At 59.5% G+C, this 22,258-nt stretch overlaps 1 protein-coding gene across 32 annotated transcripts in view; it reads left to right on the top strand.

Annotated features, from left to right (window-relative positions):
* Positions 1-22,258, top strand: part of CACNA1G (calcium voltage-gated channel subunit alpha1 G) — a 62,239-nt gene that overhangs the window by 17,784 nt on the left and 22,197 nt on the right. For 23 of the 32 annotated variants that reach the window (XM_069481200.1, XM_069481194.1, XM_069481199.1 and 20 more), the window contains exons 10-19: positions 11,192-11,343; positions 12,140-12,325; positions 12,440-12,554; positions 12,634-12,789; positions 15,601-15,669; positions 17,171-17,255; positions 17,344-17,537; positions 19,717-20,148; positions 20,963-21,063; positions 21,286-21,409. In XM_069481200.1, the coding sequence (XP_069337301.1) occupies positions 11,192-11,343; positions 12,140-12,325; positions 12,440-12,554; positions 12,634-12,789; positions 15,601-15,669; positions 17,171-17,255; positions 17,344-17,537; positions 19,717-20,148; positions 20,963-21,063; positions 21,286-21,409 (1,614 nt within the window). The remainder of the gene's footprint in view (positions 1-11,191; positions 11,344-12,139; positions 12,326-12,439; positions 12,555-12,633; positions 12,790-15,600; positions 15,670-17,170; positions 17,256-17,343; positions 17,538-19,716; positions 20,149-20,962; positions 21,064-21,285; positions 21,410-22,258) is intronic. The other 9 variants (XM_069481201.1, XM_069481197.1, XM_069481190.1 and 6 more) reach the window with 1 other exon arrangement.

Below are 22,258 nucleotides of genomic sequence, written 5' to 3'. Positions count from 1 at the left end.
GAGGGGCCTGCATAGGTAGGGGTGAGGAGTGGAGGGTCGGGGCCTGCGCCTGGTGGATTGAAGGCCGGTTGAGGTTGGGGCGGGAAGCAGTCTTGTCCTGGCCTGCGGTCTGGGAGCCGTGCTGCGATCCAGGGCGGCTCTGGGCGGATGAGAGCGCCCAGCGTGGCGAGGGGACTTGAAACCAACGCGTTTGAGGAACCGTTCTAAGAACCGGGATGTTTAGTCAGGAGAAGAGCTCAGCGGGGACAGGCGAGCTGTCTTCAAATATTTGAAGGGCTGTCATGTGGAAGAGGGAGCAGGCTTGTTTTGTGGGGCCAATGGCTGCAAGCAATGGGATCTGGGCTGAGGGGGAGGAGGCTGCTCTAACTCCCAAAGCTGCACAGAGACGGAAAGGGTGGCCTGGGGGACCCCAGTGATTCCCCGCCGCACACCAGGCTGCACCCTTGGTGGGGGTCAGAGGAGGCACCATGAGCCTCACACTGGGTTTGGCTTCCTCCTCCACGGGGTTTCTTCCAGAAGTCAGCAGCCTCCCCCCCGCTTGGCCTTCTAGTCACCCCTTGGCTGGTGCTCGGAATAGGAGGGAGGCCAGTAAGCAGGCGCTGCAGCTCGCGGCCGACTGTGCTCTTCTCTCCTGGGTGTTCTTGCCTCCCAGAGGCAGCAGGGAGAAGACGGGGCCACCAGAACCCACCCTTTCCTGCTTTGGAAGTGAGGCTGCGCGCCTCCATGTCCCCCAGTCAGGGGCAGAGGCGTGAGGGGGCCAGAGGTGTGGGGCAGGTGCCTGCACCAGCACGGTGCTCCGTGGAAGGGGCGTCTCAGCCAGGTGGGGCCTGGCTGAGGGCAGGCGGGCTCAGCAGGGTGGTGCAGGCACGCAGGGGTCAAGGCTGGGAACACAGGTCTGAGCTGGGGCTGGAGTGGACAGTGAGATGTTCACTTTGCAGCGGACTCGAAGCCCCCTGCCTCCACCCCACTGACCTCTGTTCCCGCAACATTGTGAGCATTTGACTCTTGCCCCAAACTGCCCTGTCTGGCCACCATCACTTCACATTGAAGCCTCTTCCTTTTGCCTCGGCGGCCCCCCACCCGGCAGCTGTGGGGTGGAGAGGGGGCGGGACACCGGCTGCAGTGCCAGCAGGTGGGCGTGCATGGCACCGCAGTGGGCTTGTTGTGTCTGGGCTGCGTGGGGTGTGGGTGTGCGTGCACATGCCCGCTCAGCCAGCCTCCCGGGGAGAGGTGCTCCGCTCTGCCAGGCTGGTTGTGGTGGGGCAGCATTTTTTGCTCCTGGGACCCAGGTGGTGGTAGTCCCTAACCTCCCATTGGCCAGGCTCCCCGAACCTGAACCTCAACCCCCTTTCCTTCACCCCAGTTCTAGCCATGGTCAGGTACCCATTCCCCAGGGGGCACCTCCTCAGTGCCCTCCTCTTGCCCCCTGGGGGATACGCCAGCAGTTCCTGCCCAGCCAGATGCAGCTGGTGGAGGCTTTGATTGCACTAGGAAGAAGCTGAGTCACACAGACCCAGGGCAGATGAAGCCACAGCAAGAGGGCTTTCAGTTAGACATCAAGAAGGACACCCCTTTGGAGAGGAAGTAAAAGGCATCAGTCAGGGATGCCTGCAGCATCTCCTTGCCCAGGTTCCTGAGGAAAGGGGGACACAGCCCACGGCACCCCCAAGCCCTCAGCAGCAGGGAGGCCTCACTCAGGGGTGGCAGTTCCTGCTCCAGTTTGCCCCAGTACCTGGTTGCTGAGGGCCCACAGGGCTGAGTGGGAGTCCCAGCAGGCTGGGCAGATGACTGACTGCTGCCCAGCGGGCTCAGGGGTGGGGGGTGGTGAGACGTCCCAGAAGCTGCCATGGCCCTGTGCTTGCAGGCACTGCGGCGTGAACGTCCCGCCATCTGGGCCCCAGAGCCTGAGCAGGCTGGGGGGGGTGGCGGGGGGAGGTTGCCAGGGAAGGCAGTGAGGAGATGTGGGGGGCTGAGAGACAGAGACACGGAGCGGGCACAGAGGGGGAGACAGAGACACATGGGGGCGATGGGGGCAGGGAAGGAGAGAGATATAGATGGAAACAGCACAGAGGAGACTGATGGAGATGGGGGATGGGGGGGCGAGACAGAGGCATAGAGACCAGAGAGAAAGAGATGGAGGGAGAGATGGAGACATAGCAAGGGGGCAGAGACAGCTGGAGCCACAGAGACACAGAGAGGGAGCTGAAGACAGAGACCAGACCCAGATGCAAACGAGGACAGAGGCAGGGTAGGCTTGGAGTGGAGCTGACTGCAAGAGAGAGGTGGAGCCAGCCACAGGGAGGGAGAGTGTCTGCGGAGGCTGGTGGCCCACCCCTGCAGCGCCCTTGATGAGGTGATGGTGTCTATGGTCCTTGGGGGCCCCATCCACTCTCTCCCACTGTCAGGTCCTGCCCCCGCCATCCTCTTGACGGAGGAAGGGCCCATCTTGTGCCACCCCACCCCAGGCTGTCCACTCTCTCCTGCTTTCCCCACCCTTAACCACCGGCTGGTGGAGAACTGGCAGGATTGGTTTGCCCAGAGGGCTGGTGAGGAGGAGAAGGACACAGGACGCTGGGGAGGGAGCAAGAAAATGACCTGAGTGAGGTGGGAAGGGTGCTGTGTGACGTAGGGCCAGGCTATGTGTGTGCCCCATCCGCCAGGGGGCAGTGCGTGGAGCCCGGAACTCTGGTGAATTATCCATCCCTCTGTCCATTCCACACGTTTCCTGGGCGTCAGCACTGGGCTTAAGCGGTGGTGTGCTGATAAATGGTTAACAACCAGCCCTTTAAAAAAAGGCGTGATTTGTGGCATTTGCCAATTTCCATGGTGTAAATGCTCCCACCATAGTCAATTTCAAGCTGCCAACATGATGCCTCTGAATGTGGAGTTGGGAAGAAATGTGGACAGTTGGTTCTCCCAAGCCAGTGCAGAGTGGCTCCAGCATGCCACTGGGCCTAAGGCACCGTCCTTCCCCTCAGGGAGGTCGCCATCAAGTTTACAGTCATATCTACATGATGTGGCACGTGCCCAGAGAGGGATGCATGGAGGAGGATCCCTTAACCCAGACTGGGGAAAGGGTTCGGAGAGGGCTCCCTGTAGGAGGTGACCTCTGAGCTGAGTCTGAAGGAAGAGTAGGACGTAGCCAGTGAAGGGTGGAGGGTAGGGCACAGCACCGAGGCCACTGCAGTGATCCAGGCAGTTCAAACTACATCTTTGTCCCTGGAGATGGAGAGGAGAGGGCTGGGATTGCTGACAGGTGGCTGAGTCTTTAGGACTCGACACCAGTTGGAAATTTGGGGGAGAGGAGGCAGCAAGAAGGACTCCCAGGTTTCTACCTGGGGTGGGAGCACTGAGGCTTGAGCAGATTTGGGCTGGGGGAGGGTCACGTTGCATGCAAGGTGCCGACGGGCCATCCTGGTGCCATATCCAGCGGGCTGCCAGAGCTCAGAAAAGTGGTTGTCCTCTTTTCCGTGTCCCCCCCTGCCCCGGGATCTGCATGGGGGCCCGGCCTCTCCAGGAGGAGGGGACGGGGAGGAAGGGGTCTTGGGGACACCGGAGCTTCCTGATCATCCCCTGCTGGGCTCTGAGTCACGGAGCGAGGGAGGCAGGTGCTAACCTCATATTCTAGAAGGAGGGCAACAGCATCTGGGGTCGGGGGAGGGACAGGCAGCTCAGTGAAGGGGAGAGGGAGGGAGGGTCCAGGGTAGATGGCCGGCTGGGAGAGCACAGGGCAGGTGGTGATTCTGCCGGTCGCTCACACTCTGGGCCCATCCTGTCACTCCAGATACATGTCCAGGGAGAGTTTCTATTTTTAAGTGAGTGAGGTCGGCTGTTCAAGGAGAGGGAAGCTGGGGGTGGGGTGGGGGTGTCCAGACGTGATAGGTCTCAACTACTGAAGGGAGTCACAGACTCCTTTTCAATTCTGCCGAAGGCTGGTGACCCTCCCCCCAGAAATTGCACACATGCATAGACACTTCAGATGTGGCCTTTGGGGGCGAAAGTTTATGGATACCTTCCACCCAAGCCAGTCCCCTGGCCTCCAGGAGGAGCCCTGGCTGAGGAGCAGGGGCTGGGGACCGAGCAGGGTCCTTTATAGCTGACCTGACCCCAGACTTTCAAAGGACCTCTGGGTGTGGGAGGAGAGGGGTGCTGTTTTAGAGATGTCTGCTAAGGGGTGTTCTCATTCTTCCCGGCATCCCCTGGCTCCCCCAATTCCACAGACACGGGAGCACATGCTGTGCACAGCACACTGGTGTAGAGCACTAGAATTTCAGGGGGCTGGGGGCGGGGGCAGAAGCACCCAAGAACTATAGGTTCTAGTAGAAAAGCCGTTCTGTTTCATGGGCAATTATGCCAAATGCATAAAAAAAAAGAGAGAGAGACTTTAGGGAACAAAGAGAGATACACCAGGTGACGAATTTGGAAGGGCTTCATGGAGGAGGTGGTTTTTGAGGGGGGCCTTGAAAGATGAGTGGGACTGACAGCGGGTGCAGGGGAGCGGGGTGTAGGAGCCGAGAGGTCTAGGTGGAGGGGTTAGGGGAAATGCTCGGTGGCACGGGACCTCTGAAGGACAGTCGTGTTTTCTGCCCTACCCTGGCCCCGAGGTGTCTGAGCAGGGAGTGATGTGAGTCCCGGGCAGTGCTGAAGGAAGCCGGAGCTTCCAGTAGGTGCGGGCTGGGTGGGGGAGGGGCCTGGAGGCTATTTCTGTTGTTCAGATCAGAGGCGATGAGGCCCCAAGTGAGGCCGAGCTGCGAGAGAACGAGGGGGTGGGTAGGACAGCAGTTCCATGGGCAGGTTCTCCGGCCCGCACCTTAGCATCCCGGAGGGATGGAGGGCAGGCACAATGCCTACCTAACCCCAAGCTTGTGAGGCAGAGCGTGGAGAACGCTGGAGCTGGGAAGGAGCAGGTTTGGGAGGAGGTGAGAGGGTTTGTTTTGGATGTGCTGAGTGTGAGATGGCTGCAGGCCATCCTGGGAGGGCTGTCAGGCAGGCTTGGCTCCCTGGATGAGGAGCCAGGGGCTTGGAGATTGTTTTGTGTCGTCTACACTCCCGTGACAGCTGGAGAGGTGGAACTGGGGGAGCTGGTGGAGGCTGTGGGCTTCGACTGAACTCTGAGGAATGTTGGCCTGAGGGAGGAAGGCAGTGGGAGGGTGGCCCTAGAGGGACAGAAGGGGCTGGCCCAGGATCGGGGAAGCCAGGGGAGGCTGGTGCCAGGCGGGAGGGGCCAGCACAGGCTCAGATGCTGCCGAGGCTTCCACTGAGAGCAGGGCTGGGACGAGGGTCCCTGGGGAGAGCCGCAGTGCTGGGGCCCAGGGTTCAGGGGAGAATGGGTCCAGAGTCAGGAAGAAGCTTTCTGCTTTCAGGCGGAGGGGAAGGGATTGGCGAAGTGATGGGTACCGGGATAGCTGATGGGTGAGGGGCCCAGAGAGCCTGGAGGTGGGGAGCACGTGGCCTGCAGGTGGAGGAGGGGCTGGCTCCCCTCCAGGAGTGGGACAGAGGACACAGAGCCCCTGTGCAGCAGGAGGCCAGGTGGGGAGTGCAGCTGGGGGCAGCGGAATGGGGAAGGTTTGAGGCAGCGGCTGGAGCAGAGAGGTGGAGACCTGACAAAGGAGGAACAGTGGCGGCGGTGGGGGGGGCAGTGGGGGACTGTGATGAAGCCGTACAGCAGCCGTGGGCCCCTGCAGGGACTCGCCTGTCCAGTCAGCACAGGTTCGTGCCTCTCTCTAGCACGGCTCAGCAGTTCCGGAGCCGCAGCGGAGAGGAGGAGGACGAGGGGACTTACCTGGGCTGGGCTGGGCAGGGCAGGGCAGGAGCCCCGGACTGTCCGCGTCAGGAGGGCAGCGTTCCCGTGGTCCACCGTGGGCCAGAGGTTGTCCCGGTGGGTGAGAGGCAGGGTGGCAGCTCCAGAGTTTTAAGCAGCAGGGGCCTTGGGTCGGCCGTCTTGTAGCCGCATGAACACCGTGGGTGCTCTGTGCCTAGTTGGCTTGTGTATTTAATTTTGGGGACTTCTAGGAGCTGGAGAGATCTTGGAAAGGGGAGAAAGCTGCTTCTTGGCATTGCCCTGGTTAGGAGGTGCTGGGGTCACGATGACACCTAATGGTGGGCGCAGTGGGCATGGGATGCTGGAGGGGAGTGTGCCCAGAGAGGTGAGGGTCCAAGCTGGAGAGCTTCTGGGGGTTGGGAACAGCACAGCTGTGACCTACATGACGAGGCCTGTGGGATTTCGGGAAACCTCCTGCCACACAGGTGGTCTCCAACTTCCCACGCCTCCCGTGGACCCAGTGACCCTCACACCATCACTGCAGCCTGCCTGGACCCCCTCTCCTGGGTAGGGGGGAGCAGTAGGCAGGGCTGTTGGAAGCAGAGGTGAGGTGAGCCGACCGAGAGATTTCAGGGTCAGCAGAGCAGGTGGGAGCTGAGGAGATGGGGGCTGGGGTGGGCTTGGGCAGGACAGGGGTGCCCTGTACAAGCCTCGCTCAGCTCTGGCCCGGCTTGTCCACCCCCTCACGCCTTCCCTGTGAGAGGTACATCACTGTCTGCCAGAGCCGGCTCTCAGACCTCCTGCCTGGACCTCTGCAGTATCCTAATTGGTCTCCGTCTCTCCCCTCCAAGCCGTCCGCACGCTGCCACCACTGCAGCCAGATTAATCTTCTTAATACCCTGCTTTGCACATCTCCCTCCCGCACCCCCCCGCCGGCCCCAGGGCCTCAGTGGCAGCGTTGTGAGCAGAGGCGGGTCCAGCCTGAGTCAGGGCACAGGCCCAGCCATCCACCCCGGCCCTGCTGACCTTGCAGCCGTATCCCCCACTCCTTCCGCCCTCTGACCTGGGCAGACCCCTTGATTCTCGGTCCCCAGGATGCCCTGCACATCTCTTCCTCATGCTGCCCTCTGCGGCAGCTGGGGACGCCCTCTGTGGGTGTTCTCTTCCCGCGTCCTCCTCCCCACTGGCCCACTGACCTCAGCTGGACTGAGCTCCCGCGGCTCCGGGGTGTGGCCCCCGCGGCTGTGTGTAGCTGCAATCTTGCAGACACTCTGTCCTGCCCGTGTGAGGACTGTCAGTGCCCCCGGGGCCACCTGAGCTGGGCCCTGGGCGGGCGGTGTTCACAGGCTTTGACTCCTTAGTTCTGCCTGAGCAACCTCGCCTGGAGCTGGTGTTACCCTGTTGAACAGAAGAGGCCACTGGGGATCTGAGAGGTTAAGGGACTTGCTCAAGGTCGCACAGGAAGAAAGACTCAGAGCTCACCGTCCTCTTTTCGGGTTCAATCCCACCTTTTCATCCCAGTGTTCTGCACACAGAGGGCACTTGAAGGATTTGTCAGTGGAGATGCCGTGGGTTTGGGGGCAGTCCTGGTGCTAGGAAGTACCAGGCAGCTTACCTGGGGCCACAGCTGCTGCCAAGTGACAGCCTGAGGGCAGGGAAGGGTTAGGAGATGGGAGGAGACAGGAGATACACAGTTCGCATCAGCACAGACAAGAGACCTGGGGCTCCGGGTGGGAGAAGCTCAGGCTGCCTGGCTGCGGCTCACAGAAGCCTCCACTGGACATCTGTGAACAGCAGGAAGGATGCAGGCTAGACCAGGGAAGGACTTCTGCAGCTGAGGACAGTCGGTGAGGGGAGGCCGGTGCCTGGCCGTTGGGCTTGTGTGGGCTCTGTCTGGGTGTGTGGCGGGGCTGGCATTGTGGACAGGGTCCCAAAGGCAAAGATGTAGAGGAAAGTGTGACGGGCCTGGCTCCGAGCCTGTCCAAAAGAGCCGTGTGACCTCTATCAAGTTACCACACCTCTCAGAGCCTCAGGGCCCGGGGCTGTCTGGGAGGCCCACATCCCTCCCGGTTCGGTGGTGAGCACGGAGGGAGTGGCCCTCTGGGAGGAAGGTCCTGGCCCAGTGCGAGCCTGTGGCGGGGGCCCGCAGCAGTTGGCTCCACACCCCCCACCCCTTTGCAGCTGGAATTACGGCTCTGGTCCCTTGGGCAACCTTGTTGCTAAGACTGTGTCCTCGTCCTGCATTTGTAGACTGTTCCCAGCCTCCAATTTAGTAACTGGGATAGACCTGGCTGTCTGGGGGAGGACGGCTTTTTTTCCATGGATCACTGGGAGGGGAGACCAGGGCCCTGGAAAGGGAGAGACGTTGCCCCGAGTGTGTGCAGGGAGCCTAGAGGGAGAGGCAGCGCCGAGGGGGACCGCCAGCCCCCTTCCCACCTGCATCGGGCTCCCCTGCTTCCCCGGTCCCAGAGCCATGTGGCTGGGTGGCGTGGGGGCTCCAAGCTTTGCTGCCACCCTCTCAATGAGGACCAGTGATGCAGGCCTTACGGGGAGCCCCTCAGCATCCTTCTTGGGGAGCCCTCGTGGTGTGCAGGTGAGCAAGGCGTGCCTGTCCCTGAGCCGTCCTTTCAGACCTCGACAGCCCCATCGATGACGCCCAGGAGTGATAAGAACAACCTCTCTCCAAGACGCACAGTAGTGTTTGTACTTTTAGGATTCACCGATTGAGTAAATACACGATATCAAAAGCTACTGTGTTTTCAGCTACTTTTTAAAGAGCATTTTATTAATTTTCATTTTCAGCAGCTTTTTTGAGGTCTCATCTATATGCCATAAAATTCACCCCTTGCGAGTGTCCCTCCGCTATCCTTTCACATCAGCTTGCTGCTGATCCGAAATACGATTGTATATCCATTAGAAGACATGTTGTGTATTCAGTCCATCGTGTGTCGGGATCCACAGACCTCTCGCCGTCCCGGTGGCATGGGTCCCAATCCTGACTGTCTAGGACTGTTGGAGTCAGAGGGACATGGGATTGGCCGGCCCCCGGCTCTTCCTGCCCTGTCACTTTGAACCCATCAGCCCCTGTCTCCTGGCCTCATGCTCATGTAGAAGACTGGCGTGGGAGGGCTGTTGAGTGGATGGCACGAGGTGAGTAGGTGGGGAGCCAGGGAACCCGTGAAACCTCACACCTGTGTGGACTGTGCTCATCACCTGTGTCTGGTGCAAGGCTGGGGAACAGGGCAGGTGGCAGAGTGACAGGGAGGCAGCCTCGCTGACCACCACTCCTTGGCAGACTGGACTTGGGGACACAGAGTAGGGGATCTACGTTGCCAGGAGGGGTCTGAGCTCCAGGCTTTATCGGCACCGACAGTGGCTCCTTCCCCACCTCCTGTACCATGCTCACGCTGGGGGGCCTAAAGATCCTGTCGCTGTGTGACCCGACTAATTAGGTCAGGTGGCAGTGTCCTGGCCTGCCCCCACTTGCAGTCTGTGGAACAGAGACTTGCTTGAGATCTGCTGGAGCGACGGGCTCCATGCCACACTGGCCCTCTTGACAGCCACTCTCCCTCCGGACACAGGCTGTCTGCTCCCAAGCCGGCCTCTGGAAAGAAACCCGTGCCTGGGCTGAGAGCTTATCTCCTTTGAGTAGCCTTGACCCTGAGGCCCCTAGATGCCCGCACCTGCTAGTCAGAAGCCCCTTCCCTCCAGCCCTCCCCACCTCCCACCCAGGTTGGCCACACAGATTGGAGCCATTAGCAAACATTTGGTCTCACCCAGGGCCTGGCTCGATGCTTGGGTGACCTACCTGGGCAGCTGGCCAGATGAGGCAGCTGGGTAAACAGGGGGAGGTGTCTGATGGAGTAAGGGCCTCATTTGGTTATTTCTTTCTTTCTTTTTTCTTTTTTTTTTTTTTTTTTTGAGATAAGATCTCACTATGTTGCCCAGGCTGGAGTGCAGTGACATCTTCATAGCTCACTGTAATCTCAAACTCCTGGGCTCAAGCGATCCTCCCTCCTCAGCCTCCTGAATAGCTGGGACTACAGGCGTGAGCCATCGTGCCCAGCTGGTTATTTCTTTAACTCAAACTTTTTCAGCAGCTACTATGGACTTTGGGCTTTTGGTTTGTCCAGACTCCCGTCAGATGGGCAGGGATCCGTAGAGCCACCCATATCTCTCCCTGTGTCCCCCTCCCTCCACCTGGCCATGCCCCTGCCTTCTCCCCCAACCAGTAGCAGGCTCAGGTTGCTCGTGGTCCCCCACCCACCTGGGGAGACCCCACAATCCCTTCAGAGTTCATTTCAATGGCCGCCTCCTGACAAATCCTTTCTCTCTGTGTCCACCCCTCACCTCCTCTCTCCTGAAGTCCTGGATTTACTGCCTGGGTAATTTATTTTGGCACTGAAGCATCTAGGGCCTCTTGTGGTTTCCCAGCTGTATTGTGTGTACAACTTGTTTCCAGCTAGACGCTGAGCTTTTGGGAGGCAGGGAGCGTGGCTGGCGTGTTTTTGCAGCTCCTCGGGTGCCTGGTGCATTGCTAGGCATTCAGGACGTATTGCATGTTGAGCTGACTAGTGAGCTGGAAGAGCAGGTGAGATAGGATTTGTCCCTAGTTCTTCTGAGGACCTCTCTAGGTTGCATCCTTGGTCCCAATCCCAGACCCTGGGTAGGAGCATAAAAGGAGTTACCTCCGGTGTATCACGTTTGGCCAGAGAGGTTGAGAATCTTGCTGAAGGTCACTCGGTGAGGGATAGGACAGGCTGAGAAGTAACGCAGGTCTCCTGGTCCCAGGCTGAGGCTCCAGGTGCCTCCTCATCTGTGACAGCTCTTCCTGGGCAGTCTTCCTTCTTCCCATCAGTGTGTGTGACTGGGAGTGTGTGCGTTCGTGTGTGTGTGCATGTGTGTCTGGAAGGAAGCAAAGCATAGCCAACAGTTGTCCAAGAGAAGGCTGCCAAGTCCACAGAGTAGCTGTGGAACACGTGTGACGTTGTGTGTGGCGGTGTGACCGGGTGTGCATGTGAGGCCTTGGCGACCGCCCTCTAATGTTGGCCAGCGTCATCCGTGCCACTGGCCTGGGCACGTCAAGCAGCTCCGGCCAGGATGGGCCTCCCAGCTCCCGGGAGGAGGCAGCACAGAACCCACAGCACAGGCCCCGAAGCCAGCCTGCGGCCCCCTGATCTGAGACCCAGGGCCGGGGCCGGCTGAGGGCTGTGGGTTTTGCGCGGTGCTTTCCTAGGACAGCTGCCCCTGGGTGCATCTGCTCCCGGACGTTTTAGAGGAGGGTCCTCCTCTCGAGCCTGAGCACCCAGCACCCCCTCCCCCCAAGCTTGCTGTTCCTGCTCCTCCTCTCCCTGGCACCCCACACTCGGAGGACTGGGACGAGGGGCTCAGTGACAAGCCGCTTGCTTCACGCCCCACCCTGCTCTCCAGCCCGAGGAGCTTACCAACGCCCTGGAGATCAGCAACATCGTCTTCACCAGCCTCTTTGCCCTGGAGATGCTGCTGAAGCTGCTCGTGTATGGTCCCTTCGGCTACATCAAGAATCCCTACAACATCTTCGATGGTGTCATTGTGGTCATCAGGTATGGCTGCCCCCCACTGCTTCTGGCTTGAAGGATGTGAGTGGGGTGGCTTGGGGCCAGGGGCCATGCCGTCTGTTCCTCTGGGGTAGAGGGATCTGGAGTCAGGCCCCACTGACCTGCAGGACCTCCTACTCCTCTAGTGGGGGGACTCGGTGTGCCCCCATGGCCCTCTCTCTCCCTCCACCCCACCTTGCGCACATGGGCCGTGGCACACGTCTTCTTTGCCCGGTGCCTCCTTAGCCTCCTCTCCCCACCCACACCTCTTGTCCTCGACCCCACCCAGTCCTGGGGTGGGTGAGGGTGGGGGATTGACTTTGGAGAGGATTCAGAGGAGGTATGAGGTCCAGCCAGCTGTCCCTGCTTGCAAAGTGCTTGGAAACCATCTCAGATGCCAGCAACTTGCTTTAGGGTTTCCAAGACTTTGGGAAAGTGCTCCGTCCCCCCCCAGGCCTGGGGCCAGGAGAACTGCTTTATTGCTTTTAGAGTTGGCTTTAGATTTCATTAGAACAGAACAAAGCAAATATTCCATAACTTGATGCGGTTGCATTGGCTGGATTTAGGGAGGGGGCTGTCTGCTGCCAGGATGTGATCTCTGGCCAGGAGGGGAGAGTGGAGGGGGCCGGGGCTGTCACCGAGACCCAGATCCTCCCTGTCTCGGAGGTTCCCGCTTGGCGACCTAGGGGCCCATCTGTGCCCCATTTTCTTTCGCTGCACCTGCTGGTCCAGGCCCTTGGGCGAAGGGAGGGGCGGGAGAGGGCGAAGGTGCGGTGGGCTCAGGCTGTCTGCCCCCCTGCAGCGTGTGGGAGATCGTGGGCCAGCAGGGGGGCGGCCTGTCGGTGCTGCGGACCTTCCGCCTGATGCGCGTGCTGAAGCTGGTGCGCTTCCTGCCGGCGCTGCAGCGGCAGCTCGTGGTGCTCATGAAGACCATGGACAATGTGGCCACCTTCTGCATGCTGCTCATGCTCTTCATCTTCATCTTCAGGTGAGGGCAGCGCAACGCTGTGCCGGCTGGGAGACGGGCCAGGTTGGGGCAGAGGGGCCTGAGGGGCAGGGAGCACTGGGCTCTGACCCCGTCTGTGGCTCCCTGTGCCCTCAGCATCCTGGGCATGCATCTCTTTGGCTGCAAGTTTGCATCCGAGCGGGATGGGGACACGCTGCCAGACCGGAAGAACTTTGACTCCCTGCTCTGGGCCATCGTCACCGTCTTTCAGGTGCGAGGGGAACAGGGCAGGGAGGGCAGGGCGGTCGGGTGCCCCTGGTTAGGCCCTGACTCCCGCACTCCGCCTGCAGATCCTGACGCAGGAGGACTGGAACAAGGTCCTCTACAACGGCATGGCCTCCACGTCGTCCTGGGCGGCCCTCTACTTCATCGCCCTCATGACCTTCGGCAACTATGTGCTCTTCAACCTGCTCGTCGCCATTCTGGTGGAGGGCTTCCAGGCGGAGGTAACCCCCTGCCCTGCCCACCTGCCCTGCCCACACCTGGGAGGAGTCGGCTGCCTGGCTCGAGCCTCCTCTTCCCCCCGCTGCCCACGGTGGGGGCCTGGGAAGTCCCGCAGGAAGTGCCCCTCAGACCACGCCCCTCATCACGTGGCACACAGGATGGTTGTCTGGGGTCCCTGGGTCAAGGGTCAGCTGCCGAGTGGGCATCCCCCTCAGAGTCGGCTGGACCCCTCCCCAGAGAGCCAGACAAGATAAGTGCTGGGCCCATGGCACAGCTGGACTCTTGAGCACAGTGCTCTATGGGACATCCCGAGAGGACCCATCTAGCCGAGGGGTGCGGGAGGCTTGTGTGCAAGTCATCTGAGCTCTGGCTGAGCTGATGAAGATGCCACTAGGGCCGGGGCAGGGCTGAGCTGCCCAGGGTGAGAAATGAGCCCAATTAGCTGCGGGCATGGCAGAAATGAGTGTCCTATTTCCAGCCCAGGCTCCATCACCTCCGTCACAGGCAGCGTCATCAATTAATATTGATTCACATCGATCCTGCCCTCGCCGAGCCAGGGCACAGCCTCTGTCCGAAGGGCTGCACCCCTTCTCTCCCCCAGCTCAGCCCCTCTTCCCACCCAAGCCCCCAGGCCCGCCCCGGCTTCCTAGTGCCTCAAACAGGATGGTTTGACCCAACCTAGAAATGCTCCAGGTTGGGCCTGGAGAAGCTCTTGGTCCAGTTCTCTCGGGGTGACCCGGATGGAAACTCCCGCTGCGGCCTGGTCTATAAATACCCGGCACACGGTGGAAAAACAAAAATCTATTTTCCGACTCTTTCCCAGCCTTGCGAGGGAGGGCTGTTCCCCGTGGGCCAGCTGGGTCGGTGGGGTGCGTGCGCCTGTCCCACACCGGCCTTTCTCCCTGCGTCCCTCTTAATTCTGTGGTTATCCATTACCACGTCTCCTCCCCGCTGGGTGGCAGCGAGGGCAGCTTTGCTGATGGCTGGGCCTCTTGCAGGGAGGGAGGGATGTCGGCACGCTCCCTGGAGTGGGACGCTTATTTGGGGGTTCCCTGGGCCCTGAAGAGTTGAGGGTGCCACAGTGTTGGTCTCTATGGACTCGCTCAGCCACTGCTCGGGGGAGGGGCCTGTGGGAGGGGGAGCTGAGTGAGGATGGGGCCCTTTGGCCCCTTCCACAGGCAGCTCCTCTGAAAAATTCCTGTGGAACAGCGTGGAGGGAAATGGAAAACACCTCGAGCCTGTCCCCCTCCCACCACTGCCACTCAGCCGCCAAGCCAGGCTTGAGGTGCCCGGCACAGACGGCCCCCGCCCCGCCACCCGGCCCTTTCAGCAAACACCTTGTTAAATCGAGTGCGGCTGAGCTGGCCTGGTTGCTAGGCAGCGACAAAGTCTGAGTGTGGGCACGAGAGCAGCCTGGCCCTTGGGCCAGCCGGTCACTGTGGCCCTGCCGGGGCCTGAGAGCTGCCCCAGCGTGAGGGGTCAGCAAGAGCCCGGTGGCCACACCCTCAGAGTGTAAGTGCCTCGGCGGGGAGGGTCTCACTCAGGAGGTGGCGTCTTGGGCTGTGACGCTTCCTGTCTGGGGTGGCATGGAGACAGGATTTCAAGATCAACCCCCCTCCGTGGGAATAGCGGCAGCCCGGATGTCCGCGTGAGGGGCTGGAGTGGCCACTCCCTGCCCTGCCTGTGGTGGGCATGGGTTGGGGGATGTCATTCAATTCCAATGGCCTGGACACCTCCACAGGCACCTGCCCTCTCCTGTGTAGGTTTCGAGGGGCCAAGCACGTCGCTTCCTAAGGAGGCCCCACGGTCTGGCAGGGGAGGCTGGTTTTGCTGTGGTGATGGCCCAGCATTTTTTTTTTTTTTTTAAGTAAGACAACCCCCTTCAGTGGAGGAAGTGGCTGCCCCCATTTTGGTGGGCTTCCCCGGCAGGAGGGCTCAAGCCTGGCCCCCCTGCTGGCTTTGCCACCCTGCCAAGAAGTAGGAGGAGGTGGTCCGGGGGCCGGAGACTGCTGGGCTGCTGATTTCCTGACTTGCGGGGGGCTGTGCCCTCGATCCCTCTATATTTATCATCCACACTCTTAATTAAATGAGCAGGCAGCAGGCCCTGTGTGAGGCCATTAATTGATACTAAACAACATCATAGCCATCATCTCCGTGCTACTTGTCACATCCCATCCCAAATGGAGCAGCTGGATCTGTTCTGATGTGGTGGGACGTAAGCTGAGAATACCAGACGCTGGGAGGCCCGTTTCTGCTCCTGTCGGATCCGACTTCCATCCACTCCTCCCTCCCCCATCCCGTCTAATCCCGAGCCCCCTGCCCCGGAGCCAGGACAGGTGACCTGGATGCTCAGATTCGAGGCCCAGATCCACCTCCTACTCTGATTTGGGGCAGTTTTCTTCACTTCCCCAAACCCCAGCTGTCTCCTGTGTAAGGTGGTGATAGGGGTGCCTACTTCCTACCTTGCAAGGAAGCTTGTGTTCACGGAGCAGTTTGCTTTGCGGGTGCCGGGCACACCCTCCATGAACAGCGGCTGTTATTATTAGGACTACTGGGGGCTCATTTCTTTCCTGCCCTCATTCCCATCTTTGTGGCCTCTGCCCGCCGCCCTCCAGATTCATTCCGGCCCGAGGGCCTGCAGTTGAATTCTGGAAGGCCGTTCTGTCCCCTCCCCTCCCCCATGTCTCTCGTTTCCCCTCCTGCTGTGGGGTTTGCACCCCTCCTTTCCTTCATCCTCTTTCGACACTGCTGATACTTGAAGGCCTGAGCGCCTGTGACCAGCGGCCCTCCCCTGCCTCCCCCTTTCCCTGTAGGAAATCAGCAAACGGGAAGATGCGAGTGGACAGTTAAGCTGTATTCAGCTGCCTGTCGACTCCCAGGGGGTAGGTACGCGATCACGAGTTGGCATGCCCCCCGCCCCGTGCCCTGCGCCCCCCACTCCGCCTCCGTGTCTCTGTGCTCGTGTCCACGCTCCGCTGCTGTGCAACCTGTGATAGCCGTGGTGGTCCTTGGTGTTGTGAGGTTTGCTTCGATTTTAAGTCCCTTCCCCCTTGAGGACATGGAAGGGAGGAGCCTCCTTGCCTCTGCCCCCGTCTATCCAAAAAGGGCACTATTCCCGTCCCTGCCAGACCAGTGGACGGGCCAGAGAAGGAAGGGACTTAGAATCCTCTGTGTGCACGTGTGTGGGGCACCCCGTGTATGCGTGCCTGTGCTGAGGTCCCGGAGGAGTCCCAGATGTCCCGCCTCGGTGGAGTCCATACCCGTGGCCACAGGCGCTCCGCCTCCTCTCACCCCTTCACCCTTTGTCCTGGGCCCTCGTTGGAGACCCCACAAGCTGCCTCAGCTCAGGACACGGCCTCGGAGGATGTGGGGATGGGGATGGGGTGTGGCCCCCGGACAGAATGTACCAATATTTTAAATCCACCTCTGAGTGTCGGGCCTCTCACTCTCCCGGTTGGGTCCAGCCAGCTATCTCAGGGCACGTTCCTCCCCTGGCCACCACGCTGAGCCGTGCTCTGCTGTTTCCGGCACTGGCACCAGAATTCGGGGCGAAGCCAGGATTCCTGCGGGACCCCACGGCGCTGTGCATCCCGAGCAGCCCCCTGGAGATCCCACTTGATAATTAAAGGCCTCGTTAGGGATGTAAACTGAGTTAATGAAAATGATCCCCTGAGATGCCAATTACCCAATATTTATGTCCTTATCAAAAGTAGCAATCAAGTATTTTTTAATAACTTCTTAAGGAGAAGTGTGTAATTACTGGGGAACCTACTGACCTGCTAAGAAGGAAGAAAAAACTGTCCCAGAGACAGGGAGAGAGGTAAAAAATGGGGCCAGGGAGGGTGCTGGGGCCTGGGGAAAGCGGAGGGAAGGAGCAGAGGGACTGCAGTGACGTCCTTGGGCTGAGCTGCTCTGTCTGGGGTCTTTCAATTTCCTTCCAGGGTCCTCGGGTCTGAGGCTCAGGGCAGGGGAGCTATGAAGAGAAGGCAGGGGCCTCAAATGGACTTTTGGGATTGAGGCTCTAGTGACCACTTCACTCAGGTCCCCAGCCCCTTCTGGCCTGTGCCACCTTCCCGCCCAGCTACCCCTCCTGTCCTTAGCCAGCCTTGGTGTCGTCCAGCCAGGCTGGTTGTGCTGTGGGCTCGGGTTGGCCACGGCCCTCTCTGAGGGGTGGCTGGTGGGAGGCAGAGGCGTTGGGGGCCCTGCAAATCCTCGGGCCCCAAGCCCGGGTGGTGTGGCCTGTGCCGGTGCATGCCTTGTGCCGTGGTTGCTGGTTCCTGTGGCCTATATGTGGTGTGTGTATACGAGGAGAGGGAGACCCAGTCCATCCCAGTGACCCCTGCCTGGCCAGGTCCCTAATGGCCTGCCGCTCCCTGATCCTAGGGAGATGCCACCAAGTCTGAGTCAGAGCCCGATTTCTTCTCACCCAGTCTGGATGGCAATGGGGACAGGAAGAAGCGCTTGGCCCGTGAGTACCCATCCTAGGGTGGGGTGCGGTCCCCAGCCCCAGGCCAGTCCTGAGTGGACTCAGGGTCTCTCCCTCTATCCCTTTGCAGTGGTGTCCCTGGGAGAGCACCCAGAGCTGCGGAAGAGCCTGCTGCCGCCTCTCATCATCCACACGGCCGCCACACCCATGTCGCTGCCCAAGAGCTCCAGCACGGGCATGGGTGAGGCACTGGGCCCCCCTTCCCGCCGGACCAGCAGCAGCGGATCGGCTGAGCCGGGGGCGGCCCACGAGATGAAGTCACCGGTAGGGGGTGCATGTGGGTGCCTAGAGGTGGGAGATGTCAGGAGGAGGGCAGGAGGAAGAGAGGAAGGAGGCAGGCAGGTCCAAGGGGACAGCCCCTGGGCCGTGGGTGGGACAGGGCCTAGGTGTGCCAGGACAAGCCCCAGGGGAGTCGGGCCTGGTGATGCAGGCAAGTGAGGGAGCCCTAGCCGGGGAGGCAAAATAGTGGGGTTCTAATCCTGCCTATTCTGTCCCCTAGCTGAGTGACCTTGGGCAAGACTCAACCTCTCAGAGCCTCTTCTGTAAAATGGGGGCAGGGGTGTCCTTTCCTCCTTAATACTTAACCATAATAAGAGCAAGCCTTCATCTCCTTGCTGATTCTGTGCCAGACACTGTTCTAGACACTGCCCATATGCATTCTCAATGCACTGAGTCCTCATGGCAACTCTGGGAGGCGGGTGCCAGTGTCATCCCTGTTCTCCAGACGGGGCCTGAGTCTCAGCTTGCTGAAGTGAGTAGCACAGCCCGCACCTCAATCTGGGAGGCTGCTGTTAGAGCCCATGCTCTCTCTGTGGTTTGATTTATTTTTAATTTTTAAAATTTCACATTTAATTGACAATAATTATATATATTCATGGAGTACAATGTGATTTTTATTTTTATTTTTTTTAGAGATGGAGTCTCGCTCTGTCACCCAGGCTGAAGTGCAGCCTCGAACTCCGGGGCTCAAGTGATCCTCCCACCTCAGCCTCCTGAGTAGCTGGGACTAAAGGCGTGAGCCACCTTGCCCGGCAGTGCATATGATGTTTTGATTTATGGATACATTATAGAATGATTAAATCAAGCTAATTAACATATTCAGCACTTCACTTTTTTGTGTGTGTGCAAACATTTAAAATCTACTCTCAGCAATTTTGAAATATACATTACCTTATTATTAACTGTAGCCATTATGCTGTGCAGCAAATCTCAAATACTTACTCCTCCTGTCTAATGGCAACTTCGAAGCCTTGACCAAGGGCTCCCCGTTCACACTGTACCCCAGGCCCAGCCTCTGGTAACCAGCATTTACTCTCTGCTTCTAGGAGTTCGACTTTTTAAGATGATACATGTAAATGAGATCAGGCAGCATTTGTCTCTCTGAGCCTGGCTTATTTCACTTAGCATGGCGTTTATCCAAGTTGTCACAGATGACAGGATTTCCTTCTTTTTTAAGGCTGAATAGTGTTCCATTGTGTCTACAGACCACATTTTCTTTCTGCATTTATCCACTGCTGGACACGTAGATTGATTCTGCATCCTGACTATTGTGAATGGTGCTGCGGTGAGCATGGTATGGCAGACGTCTCTTCCACATGCTGATTTCAAATCCTTTGGACATACACCCAGTAGTGGGATTGCTGGATCATATGGTATCTCTATTTTTAGTTTTTTGAGGAACCTCCATACTGTCTGCCATAATGGCTATACTAATTTACATTCCCACTAACAGTAAGAAAGGGTTCCCTTTTCTCCGCATCCCTGCCAACACTTGTTATCTTCCATCTTTTTGATAATAGCCATTCTAACAGGTGTGAGGTGATATCTTATTGTGGTTTTAATTTGCATTTCTCTGATGATTAGTGACACTGAGCATTTTTTCATATACCTGTTGGCCATTTGTCTTCTTTTAAGAAATGTCTACTCAGGTCCTTTTCCCATTTTTTTCCTCTTTATATTATTTTTTATTTTAAGAGACAGGGTCTTGCTATGCTGCCCAGGCTGGTCTCGAACTCGTGGGTTCAAGCGACCTTCCCACATCAGTCTCCCAACTAGCTAGGACTACAGGCACTTGCTATGGCACCTGGCTTCCCTTTTTTAAATCGGGCTTCTTTCTTGCTGTTGAGTTGTTTGAGCTCCTTCTCGCTATTGTTTTATACTGCCACTCAGCTGCTGGTAACACTTCTCTCACCAGCTAAATGAGGATGAAGTGCTATTGCCATATCTGTTTTACGGATGAGGACATGGAGGCACAGAGAGGTTTCATGACTTGCCCCAAGTCACACAGCTGGTTGGATGAGCTAGGATCTGAACACAGGCGTCAGGGTTCAGAGCTCCTGCTCACTGCTCTGCACCTGGTGTGGTGCCTCAGGGGGGACAGGCTGCACGTGACGGTGCAGGGCTGTCCGGCGCTGGCTGAGACCACTGCCCTCCTCGCCTGCAGCCGAGCGCCCGCAGCTCCCCACACAGCCCCTGGAGCGCGGCCAGCAGCTGGACCAGCAGGCGCTCCAGCAGGAACAGCCTGGGCCGTGCCCCCAGCCTGAAGCGGAGGAGCCCGAGTGGCGAGCGGCGGTCCCTGTTGTCCGGTGAAGGCCGAGAGAGCCAGGATGAGGAGGAGAGCTCGGAAGAGGAACGGGCCAGCCCAGCAGGCAGCGACCGCCGCCACAGGGGCTCCCTGGAGCGCGAGGCCAAGAGCTCCTTCGACCTGCCGGACACACTGCAGGTGCCTGGGCTGCACCGCACAGCCAGTGGCCGCAGCTCTGCTTCTGAGCACCAGGACTGCAATGGCAAGTCGGCTTCAGGGCGCCTGGCCCGGGCCCTGCGGCCCGATGAGCCCCCACTGGAGGGGGATGACGCCGATGACGAGGGCAACCTGGTGAGGCCCCTATGGGCACAGTGATCCCTCACCCCTGCCCTTGAGAGAGGGGAGCTGTGCCCGGCCTGGCAGGGTGCAAGGGAGTTACCATTCCAAGCCCAAGGGATCTCGAGGTGTGCCCGGCCCTGGAGGCTGAGCTCCAAAACAGCCCCCTTCCTCCCTCTGGCTGCCTGCCGAGCCCCACTCCCTTGCCGTGCCTGGGGCTGCGGCTCTGCGGTGGCCAGTGATGTGGATGGTGTCGGGCAGATGTGTATGAATCTTTCATGGCCCTCCCCCTGTGACTCAGAAAGACCCATCACTCATCTCCCCAAACTTGTGCCCTCATCCCCCTTTCTCATCTCGACTCAGCACGAGCCCTGACTGCCCAGCCCATCCTGACCCATTCGCCCTCCCCCGGCCCCTCCCAACACCTTTCCCCTGGGATGGGAGCAGGGACCTCGGGGCTAGCACGTGAAGAGAGAGGCCAGAGTCTCCTTGGCCCAGGTGTGTCTCTGAACAGACAGCTGTGACGGGGACAACGTTTGATAATTGATGTAGTTCCGAGCCCAGCAGGGAGAGAAGGAGGGAGGGCAGGCAGGGGCTGGGCTGAAGGCAGGGATGGGAAGAGAGTGGAGAGCCTGCAGGGGTGCAGGGGAGGAGACGGAGGGTAAGGGGGGCTGGGGGAGGGATGGCCCCCCACAGGGTTGATGGGCAGGTGGGGAGGTGGCTTTAGGGTGGAGGAGGAGAGGCCAGTGTGGGAGAGGGTGGGCAGGGGGCTGGGTGGTGGAGCTGCGTGGAGGCTGGTCCTGCTCATGCCCCAGCGTTTGTTCCACAGAGCAAAGTGGAACGAGTCCGCGTGTGGATCCGAGCCCGGCTCCCTGCCTGCTGCCGCGAGCGCGACTCTTGGTCTGCCTACATCTTCCCCCCTCAGTCCAGGTATAGACCTGGGCCCCAGCCTCTCCGTCTCATGGGAAATTACCCCGCAATGCTTTTGGGGATGCTAGAAGTGGTGCCCTGCCGTGGGGGTGGGAGTGAGGGTCTGGGACAAGGTGGCCTTGCCTGGGAAGACACTGGGGGTAGAGGCTGCAGGTGACGGCTCCCTGCCTCTCGCTGCCACCCTGCCCTGTCACCCCAGCCTTTGCTTCTGTCCTGGAGCAGGTTCCGCCTCCTGTGTCACCGGATCATCACCCACAAGATGTTCGACCATGTGGTCCTCGTCATCATCTTCCTCAATTGCATCACCATTGCCATGGAGCGCCCCAAAATCGACCCCCACAGCGCTGTGAGTCACCAGGGCTATAAACTCAGTGGCTGTTGCATGCTGCTTGATGCCAGGCCCCTCTGAGTGAGACGAGAGGCCAGGAGACCACACAGTTACTGACCCACTCAGGGTCACATGTCGGTGGCGGAGCAGAGAGCCAGGATTCTCACTTAGGTTGCCCGGACTACAACTCTCGCTCCTGGCCCTCCAAGATGCCTCCTGTATCCTCCCCTGCCTCAGTTTCCCTTCTGTGATACACCAGCCCAGCAGCTGGGTGCTTCTCACCCCAGGCTATTTACAGACAACATGGTGTCGTGAGCCAGAGGCTTGTGAGGCCTGTGTGTGTGTCCAGTGAGTGACAGGGGTGACGCAACCCTGCGTGCAGATGGAGGAGACGCTCTCCCAGTCTGCCTCGTAGGCCATGCAGAACGAGCTAGGGAAGCTGCTCTTTGCTCCTTGTGGTCCTGCCAGGTCACAAACAAGTAGGTTTCAGGGGCATTAGGGGGGACGCTGGTCACCTGTGCTTGGCTAGGAACCTGTCAGTCCTGCTCAGCAGGAGAGGAGGGGCCAGAGGCCTGGGTGCTGGACAGGCTTCCCCCGGGCTAAGGTCTTCAGGATGTGCCCAGCTGGTCTGGGAGCTGCCTCTCCCCAGCCTGGCATCACGGCCCCTCCCCAGCAGGGATTCGGGTCCTAGAAGGATGGGTGGTGATGGATCTGTTTCCTCTCATGACATCTTGCACCACTTGCTCGGAGGTGGCCAGGGTGTCCCCTGGCAGGTCTCCTCCCTGCCTCCCTCACCATTGTTTAGATTTCAGTGCCGCTGGGGCTTCTGTTTTCCATTAGGGTGGGCTCCAGCCAGGCCAGGGTGGA

The sequence above is a fragment of the Eulemur rufifrons genome, chromosome 9 (genome assembly GCF_041146395.1).
Source record: "Eulemur rufifrons isolate Redbay chromosome 9, OSU_ERuf_1, whole genome shotgun sequence".
NCBI classification, from domain to species: domain Eukaryota; kingdom Metazoa; phylum Chordata; class Mammalia; order Primates; family Lemuridae; genus Eulemur; species Eulemur rufifrons.
This window is presented reverse-complemented; position numbering and strand designations above follow the sequence as displayed.